The 14,400-nt window shown below is 35.1% G+C and overlaps 1 protein-coding gene across 1 annotated transcript; it reads left to right on the top strand.

Annotated features, from left to right (window-relative positions):
- The first annotated feature begins 6,766 nt into the window (after positions 1–6,766).
- LOC145045519 (protein HOTHEAD-like) lies at positions 6,767–12,423 on the top strand. Its single transcript, XM_078993841.1, has 6 exons — positions 6,767–6,961; positions 7,892–8,276; positions 10,487–10,797; positions 10,877–11,262; positions 11,484–12,052; positions 12,135–12,423. The coding sequence occupies exons 1-6, from the start codon at positions 6,883–6,885 to the stop codon at positions 12,187–12,189; spliced, it is 1,785 nt and encodes a 594-aa protein (XP_078849967.1). The 5' UTR covers positions 6,767–6,882; the 3' UTR covers positions 12,190–12,423.
- Positions 12,424–14,400: the final 1,977 nt, after the last annotated feature.

The raw sequence follows: 14,400 nt of genomic DNA, 5'->3' as shown, positions 1-14,400 counted from the left end.
CGGATAGGATCAATTGCATAAGCTATAATATTTAAGTGTTGCATTTTTCCAAATGCATAGGGCATTAAGAGGAAAAAGGACTAGAACTAGACATGACTAAAATGATTAAGCAATTGTCGAGGACAATATGAGGTTTACCAAAGACTAATTACTCATCGACAGTTGGAAGTATAGTGTAAATTTTGAAAGTACCATATTGAAAAATTCTGAAAAGAGGCAACTCTTATTTAGAAGTGATAGTCAAAATGGGAATATGGAAATTATTCCATAGGTGGAAGTTATTCATTAAATTTGTGTAAGATTAGAAAGCTTAATGCAAGAAGGATGTTCAAAGGAATATACTTTGAATCTGAGACTTCGTTTCCATAGAATTGCTCTCCATTGGAATACTTTGTAATGTCTGTTGCTAAGTCTTTGTGACTTTTTTCCATAGTCATTACAAGATGATCATTGCATATAAGTTTAGAATCTAATAGATTACAGTAAATGACAAGAATTTGTATTTGTACATTTACGGTAAAGATTTGGAATTGTGAAATGAGTATCATTGAAGATGTTTTCAATTGATATATTTCACAAAGTAAGAACCATAGATAAACATAGTGTGCATGCTTGGAGCATGGGACAACCATTGTTTTAATTCAAGTATTAAGTTGATTAGTCGAAACATTATACAATGAATAATGTGTAATCAATATGGTGATTAAATAAAAGGTGTTTTATTTATTTTCATAAGTTGTGAGGCCATATTGGATTCGATTATTCTTGTGTTTCATTTTGCATGTTTTGACTTCTCGAATAATAAGATTATTCAAACTATCCACAGTCGATCATACTTTGGAAGTAGGTATTAAGGCAAGACTATCATGAATGCGTCTGTAAGATTGTCTAAGGTGTTACACATAGCACAAGTTTGCTACAGTATTCATGAGTACTCATATAATAAGATTTGAATATTGGATTCAACCCACGCTCAATTGAATCACTTCATGGATTTTATCACGAGTGATTGTGAGACGATAATATCTTATATTCTTGAAACCAAGACATGTGAGTTGTAATTTACAAGTCGGTTGCACATTGACATATGTAAACGCACCAATAACTTGGTGTTATAAAACATATTTTTGTGTGTGATTTGATGAGTAAGTACAAGAAAGCATATGAGTCAAAGTTTATATGTTCCTTTTACCCTTAGAGGGATAAAAAGCGATATATGTGGGCCCCTCGATGACTTAGTGATGACAACCCCAAGTGCTTGGCCAAGCCTGGACTGATTTGATTAGTTTAACTAGTCGGTCGTCATAAATCGAAAATCGGGAAACAATAGATGGACATAGAGAATGATTATAATCCATGTCTCATGTCCATATAATATCTAGAATGAAGGAATATATGATCCATTATCTAATGGAAGCGCCATTGACTAGGTCAGAGTTCGACAACGGCTTTTAAGAGCTACGATTGCTAGTCGGGATTATTGAGTCGTACTTGCAATAATAGTTATTAGACTTATCCAAGTAGGAGACTTTTGGATTAGGTGTCTAAGCCCATAACTATAATTGGTATGTACTTGACCCGAGAGTAGCATGGTCCATTCGGGTTGCATATCACCAGGACAATTTGTGGATGGATATTTGAATAAGAGGTTATTTATGATTTATTAATATATTATAAGTTCTAATATATTAATATGAAATCATATTATTTAATTAGTATTGATCAATAATTTGGAATTAATTTAGTGATCAAAAGAGACTAATTAAATTAACGGGGACCGATTATCTAAATCAATGATATATATATATATATATATATATATATATATATATATATATGTGTGTGTGTGTGTGTGTGTGTGTGGTTTAGACTATTGATCCACGACGGGCTAAGTTTACGTAAGTTCCATGAAGAGTTAGCCCACATGAAACATGGATCATAACCCAAGAGTATAAATTAGGGTTTAATCCATGACTCTTGGACTCCTACATATATATACTAGACCCTATGGCCAAAATCGGTGAGATCATGTGTTCTTGGAGAAGCATAGCTGATTGGTGTGCCTAGAAACCTCTCTCAAGTCATCCAGTTGTTCAAAAGTGTGTTGTGAACCGTTTGAGGCGTCACACTTAGGGAGCTAAGTTCTTAAAGGCCAAACACAACAAGATACATCAAGAGGTAATCATATAACTTATTCTTATGTTGTTTATGTCTATTGTATGCTAGTTTTAAGCTTAAAGATTTGGAAACAATATTGCATGTATAATTAGAGAAAACATAGATTCAAAGCATTTAGGGTTGTATATGCACCATAGGATGTTTTAGTATACTAAAACCCAACACAAAGTCGTCGGAGCGAGTACTACAACTGGTCCCGCTACTGCTAAACTTGGGCAATTGGCCTTCTTATGGCCTCTCTGATTGCAATGAAAGCAAATTAGATCGGATACATGGATGGTGGAGGTGGTGGCATGTAATCCCTGCTGAAATGAATTGTCTTGCCAGACTTGAAGTAGCCAGAACCACCCACCTTGCACGCCCCCATCGTGCATCTTGCCACTACGGCCCCAGCCCTACTGGCCTCTCGATATCAAATCAAAAACCTTAGGCCTCTTTCCTGAACCCTATGAATCCTAAACCTGATCCAACATTATCTTCCTCTCCATCTCCAAGTCTATCTCCCTCTCTCTGGCTCTCGCTATCATATCCTCTAGTGTCCTGCAACTGGATCGGCTCTTAAACTGTCGGATATCACTCCTCAGTACCTCGTGGTATCTCACCTTATGCATCTCCTCGTCCACCACATACTACGAAACCAATAACACCCGCTCATGGAACATAGAAGTGATCTCCGCTACCGTCTAAGTAGTTTGGCGAAGGTCCTGAAACTCCCTCGCCAACTTCTAGACCTCAATCACAGATGCGAACTCAACCCAAAATCTCATCATAAAATCCTCCCAAGTCATCGACTCAATTGCCTTGCCTCCCACATCGTTCCCAACCTCCTCCTACTAGTCTTGAGCATTATCCTTCAGAAGACAGGATGCAAATTGGAGCTTCGCCTCCTCAGGACAAAGGCTAGATCGAAAGGCATTCCTGCTGTCTGCCAACCAACACCTGCTCGCAATCGGGTCCTTCTTCCCGAATAACTCTATGGCTCCACATGACCGGAACTCATGGAAAGTGAAAGTGCAATCTCTCATCATCGCCACCATCTTAGAATGAAAAGCGCCTAAGCGCTCATCCAAAATCTCCATGATACCCTCCTTGACCGTGTCGGAGGTCATAGGAGTCCGCTCAAGAATATTGAGGGTAATATTTGAGGATATGAACTCCCGTATCTGATCATCCAAATGTATGGCTCTAAAGCCCAAACCTGAACCCTCACCAGCACCAGAACAACTACCAAATCCTCCTCAAGTTAAAACCATATTGAAAATATACCATTCAAACCATCAAAACACATAGATATAAACGTCAAGGAATACTATACTCTACAAGCTTCCAGGTATCATCGTGGCTTTCCTTGACTCGATTATGGATGCTCTGCTTCTAGTAGTACAGGACCATACTACCTTCCTAGGCCAACCCCCACTTTACTCTCCGACATCAGTTGCAGAAGGAACTTCCCCTAACACCCTCTAACTAGCTCACGAATACAATTACATATCACCAACACTAGATAATTCTTCAAATGAAAGGTCTCACACTACAACAGTTTGACTCAGACAAGAGCTGTGCAATAGAGTTAAAACCTAACCTTCTAAAATTATCTAGTCTCAATAATATGTAATTTAGCATATTCGCTTACTAGTTAGCTGAAGTTAATGGGAACTCCTAAAAGCACAAAGCAAACAATATTCGAGCATCGAGTAATCAGAAACAAGCATAACCTAATCAGGCCATCTTTATCACTGACTGATCAGTACTAGCATTCAAGAGTATAAGCTCATACAGTAAGAATACAAAGGCATCTCTCCTATAATTATATCATACAATCTTGAGCAAATCCTTGTCCCTAATCTAACATGTGATTATCAGGTTCACAATTCAAAGCATAACATAAAACATATATAAGTATTTTGGGAAAACTTACTTTAGCTCAGTTGATTGCATCCACCACACCCCTTTATTTTGTTAGAAAATTCTTTTTATAAAACATTCTTTTATGAAAAATCTACCAAATCCTCAGTTTGAGTTTAGACACACCCGAGAGTATGCTAGAATCTCTCAAACCAAGGCTCTAATACCAACTTGTAACTTCCCAAAACTTAAGATCAAAATTTTCATTTTAACTATAATAAAAGCATCAACCAAAACAGGTTTATAAAACCATACGAGAAAATCAAAGTATATCAATCAAACATTCCAATACATCAGAGTCATATAAACCGGAAATCGTGGTGTGTGCGATGTGATCATCCCGAGCTCTTCCCCTTCGATCCAGAAGTACCTGAAACATAAACTTAAAATCATAAGCATGAAGCTTAGTGAGTTCCCCAAAACACCTCATACCATACATATCAAACATACAATAGGCCATGCCTAACAACCATAGGTCCCCGCTCGACATCGATCCCCGCTCGGAACAGGGCTTTCTATATTATATGATGGGCCCCACCAAGAACACTCATCAGGCCTCGCTAGGTATCGGGCCCCGCTCGACATACATACAATATATAAAATACATGAAAAATCACTAAGATAAATAACATACAATACACTAATCAGGCCCTGCCTGGTATCAGACCCCGACTGGTATACATATCACATACTACACATGCAAGAGTCACACATACAACTAGCATCCTAATCATAATAAATCATAGGCCAACATTGGTGCCTTGAACCCGTCAAGCATTGTGAGGAGACTCACCTCAAACTGCTGAAAATCAGATAAATGCACAGACTACTGATTAGAAAATCCCCGAGCTAATCAATCAAATAAAACCCCAATTAATAATTGGGCCATAAACCATAACTAGTAATCCCATTCACTTGTCCAACTCCAAGGGCAAAAGACCATTTTACCCTGTCCTCTCTTGGCCTAAATTCCTAAATAGGGCTCAAAGCTCATTATGGGCCCAAATCAAAGAAGGACCAAAGCCTAATAATGACCTAAAATCAGAAAGACTTTTGGCCCAACAAGGCCCAAAACCCTAATAGTCCAAATATGACCCAAATCAAAAATTTCAACAAAAGTCTATGGCAGTTGAGTATGCCCGACGTACTCATACATACACCCAACGTATTCCCTTTGTGACCAGTATGAGCTGGGTACGCCCCGTGTACTCCACAACCAACCTAACTCACCAATAAGTGATTAATTGGTTAAGCCACTAAGCAAAATTCTCAGATCTGATCCTAAATGATGTGTTAACATGTAAAGTTTGCAACTTTACATCCTTTCATGACTTAATGGAATACTAAAAAAGAACCATAATAGTAACCGTGACTCATGCATGGTCTAAGATAACACATCAAGATTGCGTTTTTATGGCAAGGAACCTCAAAAAAGCCAAGATCTACCATCCCTAGCTTCTGGAGTAGCTCATACTCTCAAGCATGGCTTAAAGGACCATAAAAAGCATAAAAACAAGTTATAACTAGATCTAACCAAATGATCCATCATGGTAAGAGCTTTATACCTCAAATAACTTGAAAAGTTGATGAAGATTTTGGATCTTCAAGCTCTACTTCCACCAAATCTTCACCACCAAGCTTCACCTACTTCAAAGGATCCAAAAACACCACACTATCACAACAATGGCTCACAAATACCCAAATGAAGGCTAGAGTTTCGTTCTTAGGGTCTGGAGAAGTGAAGGCTGGTCATAATAAACTCCCAAGGCAACTTATGGTGTTTAAATAGGATATAAACCCTAAAAATTAGTGTTTGCCCCAGTCGAACGTCCGCCCATCATACTCATAGAGTATGTCCAGTGTACTCGGCTAGGGACTAACTTGGCAAGGATTTTTAAATGAAGGGATTAAAGAGAAAAACCTGAAATGCAGTGTTACAACATGATATCCAAATCTACTTATGTTTTTTGAAATATAAAATACATCAAAAAAATTGCAATAATTACATAAAACAGCAACAAATTCGTCATTTTTGAAGTTTATAAGAAATCTCAAATCGTCTATCTAATCTTATGTAATCCAGTATATCTATCTCATTAGCTCATTTCCCGCCTTTTTATCCAAAAAACATACATTTTACCAGTTTCATTGTTGAGCTGGATACATAATCATAAATGAGCCGGTGAGATGGAAATTAAATTTTACGGTAAATATAGCATCATATAACTCTTTACTTTGAAACTGATTTATGAGGTTCTTGGCTCCATTTCTCTCTCATAGCATTTAAAGAAAAAAATGGTGTATATACTTGGGTGTATCTGTACATGGTATTTACGTTGCTTTATCTTTTTGACATGAATTAATGGCGTCATAATAGCTCTTCCTAAGTGTGTATATATATATATATATATATATATATATATATATATATATATATATATATATATATATATATATATATATATACTTGGGTGTATGTGTACATGGTATTTACGTTATCTCCTTTGCTTTATCTTTTTGACATGAATTAATGGCGTCATAATAGCTCTTCCTTAGTGTGTGTATATATATATATATATATATATATATATATATATATATATATATATATATATATATATATATATATATATATATATATATATATATATATATATATATATATAATCCAGTTGTAAGATAAATGACGAAGGTAAGATAAGCTGGGTGCTTTCACAGAGAACAAGACCAACCAGAATTGGCCACAGAAGTGAAAGTTGAAGGTGCAAATACTGTTGTTTACTGAAGCCTTTGTCTCCGATGGCACTCGATACCAAACTTTTTCTCTCCCTTTTTCTTCTCTCTTTTTGTCTTGCCACCCTCATCACCTCCTCTCAAGGTTACAACTTTAATCTCTTCTTCTTCTTCTTCTTCTTCTTCTTCTTCTTCTTCTTCTTCTTCTTCTTCTCTCTCTCTCTCTCTCTCTCTCTCTCTCTCTCTCTCTCTCTCTCTCTCTCTCTCTCTCTCTCTCTCTCTCTCTCTCTCTCTCTCTCTATGTATGTATATATGCATGTGTTCTTGTATGATTCTAAGAGTGTTTCTTTTTCTTTTTTATCAAAATAATTAATGATTTGGATATTGTTTTTGTTGTTTAATTTATGGGTTTTGGTTTTCACCTTGTTTAATTTATTAGTTTGTGAAAAGCTTCATCTTTTTGGTAGAAAAGGTGGCAACTTTGGAAAAAAAATCATGTTCCTCTGTCATAGTTACAGTACATTTCTGGGTTTTGATTCATGGCTCAAACGAAGTCAAATTTCAGGCAAAAAAAAAAATGTCCAAGTTTGATTCCTAAATCATTAATCTTGTTACATGAGCAACACATTTCTAGGGTTTGTCCAAATCAAGGTTCTGGTATAAAAATTTGTCAAATTGAGAAAAGATTCATAAATTTTGCTCTAATAGCTCATCCATTTTTTGTTCTTGCTTATACCTCAAATTTTATTTCTAGCTATACTAAAAGAAAATTTAGTTTTGGGAATAGAGTAATTTTTTATTTGGTAACTCTAAAAAATATACGATACATTTATTGTTTTATTATTCATTTCTATATATTTTTCAACCATTTAATTCCATAAACTTATTTCTTAATATATCGGTTCACATAAAATGCTATAAAATTAATTATTAGTTATAAAATTAATAAAAGAATATCTGAATTGCAAAAGGGAATACACTTTTAATTTTTCCACAATTAGTTGGCAGCTTTGGGAAACCAAATCCTTGAATAAAGTAACAAGGGCAATTCTGTACATTTCCATCTGCGATGCAGGTGATTACAGGTTTTGGCAACAACAGCTCCCTTTCATCCGCCGAGCGAGCTCCTTCTCCTCCATATCATCGTCAAAGTCAACGCGATCCAACGGCGGAGAAAAGAAGTTTGACTACATCGTAGTGGGAGGTGGCACCGCAGGGTGTCCATTGGCAACTACACTGTCTAGAAACTACAGTGTGTTATTACTAGAAAGGGGTGGTGTCCCTTTTGCCAACATAAATGTGTCTTTGTTGTCAAATTTCCATCTTACCCTTGTGGACACCTCACCTGCTTCTGCTTCTCAGTTTTTTGTATCCACCGATGGGGTTTTTAATGCGAGGGCTAGAGTGTTGGGTGGTGGTACTTCCATCAATGCAGGATTTTACACTCGGGCAAGCACAAGGTATAACTCTTACTACCTTCATGCATCGCTTTGTTGTACGTTAGTTAGTTGTTGAGTTATTTATTCAACAGTCAACTATTTTAGATGTTAAAACTTAAAAGCGCAGTTGGGTTTAACCTTTAATAAATACTATAGAATTTAAAGAATTTAAATGTTTGTTTATACCGTATTGTTATAATAAAAATATTTTTTGAACAAGTGAGCGATGAGGTATTTGTAGTTTAAATTAGGTTTTTTTTGTCAAAAATAAACTAGTTTATTGTAATTTACTCTTTATTAAACTATTTTTATTTTAGCTTATGAGACTAGCTTATAAACTAATAAAATATTTTAAGATAACTTTTAAAAAGCTTATATAGAGTTTTTTTTATACTCTTTTTTATATATCTAAACATATTTTCATGTAATTTTACATTGCAATCTAATTTATAAATTGTTTTTTATCAAATATTATTAATTTATAAATATGTTTATCAGCTATCAATTAATTTTTGAACTAAAAGTTAGTTTTAAGTGTTTTATCAAACATGACTTTAACAGTACAAAAAAGTCCTAAATACATTTTGTGATAGTATTAAAATTTTGTTTTATTTTTCGACCTATAATTTTATTTATAGTATGAAGGTGCATACCTTATAGAGTTGTACTTTGCACATTGCTAAAAGGGGCTTCTACCCTATTTTAGTTGATTCGGACCTACAATGTAGTAATAATGGGCCTACCAATCATCGTGGATCGTGCTATAGTTGTTTTCAAAGTGTCATTTAGGCATTTTTCTGTTTATATTTCGGGTTTAATAGTAAATGCAAATTATTATGTTGGTTTTGATAGTGAAATATGAGTTCAATGGACCACCAATAATTTGTACTATGTTTTTTCTTATATGGGTTACTTTTTAAAACAGAAATAGTTCGATGACATGATAACTCATATTTAGCCGATTAAATCTTAATTTCATATATATATATATATATATATATATATATATATATATATATATATATATATATATATATATATATATATATATATATATATATATATATATAAAGTTTAAACTAAATAAAAAAGAGTAAATTATTGAAATCGTCTCTATAGTTTGGTTAAAATTGCATGTTTGGTCCCTAACTTTTTTTTTGCACTCGGATTCTCTCTGTAGTTTGATTTTGTTGCGTTTTTCGTCTCTTACATACATAAAGTTAGGGTAAATTCTTGTTAGGATAAATCAAAACGTATTTAGGAACCTTATATAAAAATTGACGATATATACAAATTTATGATCACTTTTGTGTGTATAATACATTATAAATATATTTGACCATTTTTCTTGTACCTTTCTCAAAATGACTAGGCATTTTGGATTCGGTGGTAATATATATATATATATATATATATATATATATATATATATATATATATATATATATATATATATATATTGTATCAGATTCTATTTTTATTTATTATTGAAATGACCATTTCAAAATGTGTTTTATGTTTGAAATAACCATTTCAAAATGTTTGATATAACTCATTCTTCAATTAAATTTCATCTTTTCAAGTAAAATGTCCGGAATGGTCATTCCCAACAAAAAAAATCATTTTTCCAAAACACAAGAAGCATTTTCATTTTGATTAAAATTTTCATTCATTATAATATTTTTGCTAATATCTCGTTTAATTATCATTATTCTAATAAAATAATTAAGATGTTGCAAATATCAAGTATATTTTGGTAGAATCATAAAGGGTTCAACGCATTTAATGTATAACTTTCTAGCTAAACTTTAGCATTATTTTTTTACCTAAACCCATTTTGGTAGAACTATAAACAATGGTCAACCCATTTAATCTATAACTCTTAACTGAACTTTTAGTATTTTATTTAACTGAACCTATTTTATAATTATTTAACTAACTTCTTAGTATATTTTTTTAGCTAAACTCATTTTGTTAGAATTACAAAAGGGTCAACCCCATCTAATTAATCTATAACTCTTTTTAGCTAAACATTTAAATATATTATAAAAGGGCCAAAGCCTTTTTCATGAGTCAAAGTTACCAAATTTATTTAAGAAGATTGGTGAACCCTCAACAAACACTTATGACACAAACCATATTAGTCGTTTGGGGTTATTTTGGTCATTTTGAAACTTTGATGTTATTTAGCTCCAATGAACTAATAAATTTCGTGGTGTTGTTGCATGCAGTTATGTTAAAAGGGTAGGATGGGATGCAAAGTTGGTGAATGAATCATACCCATGGGTCGAAAAACAAATAGTCCACGAACCCGTATTCGAACCATGGCAAAGAGCGGTTCGAGACGGGCTTCTAGAAGTCGGAATTTCACCCAACAATGGATTCACCTACGACCACGTGTACGGCACAAAAATCGGCGGGACAATTTTCGATAAATATGGCCGCCGGCACACCGCAGCAGAGCTTTTAGCCTCCGGAAATTCACAGAACCTCCATGTTTTGATTCATGCCCGAGTTCAAAAGATACTTTTTGACACAACTGGTATGTATTATTAACGTTCAAAATCAATGTATTTGACAATTGACAATTGACAATTGACACCTTGTTTCTGATAACTTAGGGAAAAAACCGAGGGCGATTGGGGTAATTTTCAAAGACGAAAATGGTGTTAACCATGAAGCTTTCATATCGAGGAGGCGAAAGAGCGAGATTATTGTAACTTGTGGGGCGATTGGGAGTCCGCAGATGTTATTGCTCAGTGGAATAGGACCGAAGGAAGATCTCAAGAAATTGAACATTTCGGTGGTGCAAGATAACAAATTTGTCGGGAAACACATTTCCGATAACCCGTTGAACACCATTTTTGTCCCGTTGAATAGGCCTGTCAAGCAATCGCTGATTGAAACGGTTGGGATCACCAAAATGGGTGTTTACATTGAAGCAAGCAGCGGGTATAGTCAGTCTCCCGATAGCATTCACTGCCACCATGGCGTCGCCTCAGCAGAGGTTAGTCACAAAATCTTCAACTCTAGTATTAGGATTGTCATATGATCATATCATATACTTGCAAAAGTAGTTTGACATATAGTTGTCATTTGTCTAGTTGGCTTTGACAGTTGTCACATGTTTGACAGCTACTATGATGACCAAATGACCAATGTGGTTATTAGGATTCTTATTGCATATGGCAACTCATAAACAATGTTGTTTTGTATATGCATCAACAGATCGGGCAACTTTCAACGATTCCTCCAAAAAGACGAACACAAGAAGCCATTGAAGCTTTCAAACGAAACAAAAAAGATCTCCCACACGAAGCATTTCACGGGGGTTTCATTTTAGCAAAACTTGCATACCCAAGGTCGAAAGGGCATTTGAGGTTGAACAACACAAATCCGGACGACAATCCAATCGTTACATTTAACTACTTTAGCCACCCAAAAGACCTCCAAAAGTGCATGAAAGGGATCAAAATCGTGGAAAAACTCGTGAGGTCCAAACATTTCCTTAATTACACCAAATGTGATAAACAAACCTTAGACAAATTGTTAAACATGAGTGTCACTGCAAACGTCAACATGATTCCAAAACACACAAATGACACAAAGTCACTTAAACAATTTTGTAAAGATACTGTGATCACCATCTGGCACTACCATGGTGGGTGCCATGTGGGCCAGGTGGTTAACAAGGACTACAAGGTGCGTGGGGTCCACAGACTTCGTGTCATTGATGGGTCAACTTTTCGTCAATCCCCGGGCACCAATCCGCAAGCTACTGTAATGATGTTGGGCAGGTACCCTAAAAATTGACTGTTGTTAGATGTTACATGAAATAGTTGATGTCATGTATTGAAATTTGTATTTGGTGTGACGCAGGTACATGGGAGTGAAGATTTTAAGAGACAGATTAGGGAGATCCGCAGGAATATGAAGTGATAGGGATGCATAAGTTTACTTCCCGTGTGTATCATTATTTAATTTTTGTCTAAAATTTAATCGGCAACCACTAGTATGTAGAATTTTTGGCAACAAAAGAAAGCAAAAATCTTGTGATTTTTGCATTCTTTTGTATTTGTTTGTTTATAAGTACTTGTAATGGTAATCTATGGAGTTTGATGTTTATTATGATCCTTTAAATGAATTATTTGTGATTTGTTTTTTATAATACTTTGCTCTTAATACCGAAATGGATAGCATAATTTAATCCATATGGCAACATACTTCCAATTTTGGGATATAATTTAATCAATATGGCAACATACTTCCAATTTTGGGATATAATTGAGGATGATGTGGTTTCTTTTGTCCAAAGAATATTCGAAGATCCAAAGATTCCGAAGGGGTGTAATGTTTCGTTCTTTATAGTTATCCTAAAATTTTAAATCCTAAGTCTATTAAGGATTTCCGGCCTATTAGTTTCATTGGTTGTCAATATAAGATTACTGGGAAGATTCTTGCTAATAGATTGGTGGTGGTTATTACTTTTGTGGTTAGTGGGGAGCAGTCTGCTTTTATCAAGAATCGTCAAATTCTTGATGGTCCTTTTATTTTAAATGAAGTAGTGGTGTGGGCAAAGGCGAAAAGGAAACAACTTATGATTTCAAAGTTGACTTTGAAAAGGCTTATGACTCCGTGTCGAGGGATTATTTATTGAAAATTATGGGTATTATGGGTTTTGGAAGTAAGTGGTATAGTTGGAATCATGTTGTTCTTGCTTTCGCTTGGGCTTCAGTTTTAGTGAATGGCTCTCCCACTAATGAGTTTGATATACAGAGGGGCCTTCGTCAGCAGGATCCTCTTTCCCCTTTCTTGTTTATTCTTGTTATGGAAGGTCTTCATGTTGCTCTGCTACAGGCTGAAGAGAATAGGGTGTTTTCAGGGTTTGTTGTGGGTTCGGATCCTGTTCTTCACCTTTTTCATGCAGATGATGTAGTTATTCTTAGTGATTGGAAGTTGGAGAATGTTAGAAAGATTATTTATATTCTTAGATGTTTCTTGCTGGCCTCTGGTTTGCGTATCAATCTTGTTAAGTGCAAGTTGATTGGTGTTGGTGTTCCTAATCACCAAGTTGATGTTGCTACTACCATGATTGGTTGTGCTTCCATTCGACTGCCTTTTATCCACTTGGGTCAAGTTATAGGACACAATATGTCCAAAATTTATGTGTGGTCTTTGGTTATTGAGAGGTTCAAACCTAAGCTCTTTTCTTGGAAAGCTAAGACGTTGTTGATTGGGGTAGACTTACTTTAGTCAAGGCAGTGATGGGCAGTATTGGGACTTACTATATGTCCATTTTCTGGTCCCTATGGTGGTTATAAAATTACTTGAATCATTGAGGGCTTCTTTCTTTTGGGAAAAATATCTATGGAACATAAAATTGCATTGGGTTAGATGGAATAAAGTTATGGCTAGTAAATAAGAAGGCAAGTTGGGAGTTATGGCTAGTAAATAAGAAGGCAAGTTGGGAATTGGTAGTTTGTTTGCTTTGAATTGTAACATCCATAAAATTTCATAAAATTTTAACTTTTTCCACCAACCAAAAATCATAATTGTTTACATTGTAGTTTTCAAAACATGTTTAATATTAGAGTTTTCCCAAAATCACAAGACACAACATGAGGAGGTGCACGATCAAGCCTTTACCTTCCCACAATTATTTGAGGTGTCTGAAACATAACCCAAAACTGTAAGCCCAAAGCTTAGTGAGTTTCCCCTAAAATACCAACACAACAAATAACATATATACAATAACAACATACTATGGGTCCAATCAACCATTGGGTTGGAATACCCCAGGCCCCTCAACCGTCGGGTTGGAATGCCAACGTACTATCGGTCCAATCAACCATCGGGTTGGAATACCCCAGGCCCCTCAACCATCAGGTTGGAATGCCAACATACTATAGGTCCAATCATCATCAGGATGGAATACCCTAGGCCCTCAACCATCGGGTTGGAATGCCTCGGCATGTTGGCTTACACACAAAGCAGTAAAGCCTCAGCCACTGACCAAACATGTGCATATATAAAAGATAATCATATAATAATCTACAGCTAGTCAAACAGATCTACAAATCACTAAGCATAGCAACATCCTATCTACCATGATACTAATTTAACAGATCACAACAGCGCAAATAGC

The sequence above is a fragment of the Lactuca saligna genome, chromosome 5 (genome assembly GCF_052625555.1).
Source record: "Lactuca saligna cultivar CGN05327 chromosome 5, ASM5262555v1, whole genome shotgun sequence".
Taxonomy (NCBI): domain Eukaryota; kingdom Viridiplantae; phylum Streptophyta; class Magnoliopsida; order Asterales; family Asteraceae; genus Lactuca; species Lactuca saligna.
This window is presented reverse-complemented; position numbering and strand designations above follow the sequence as displayed.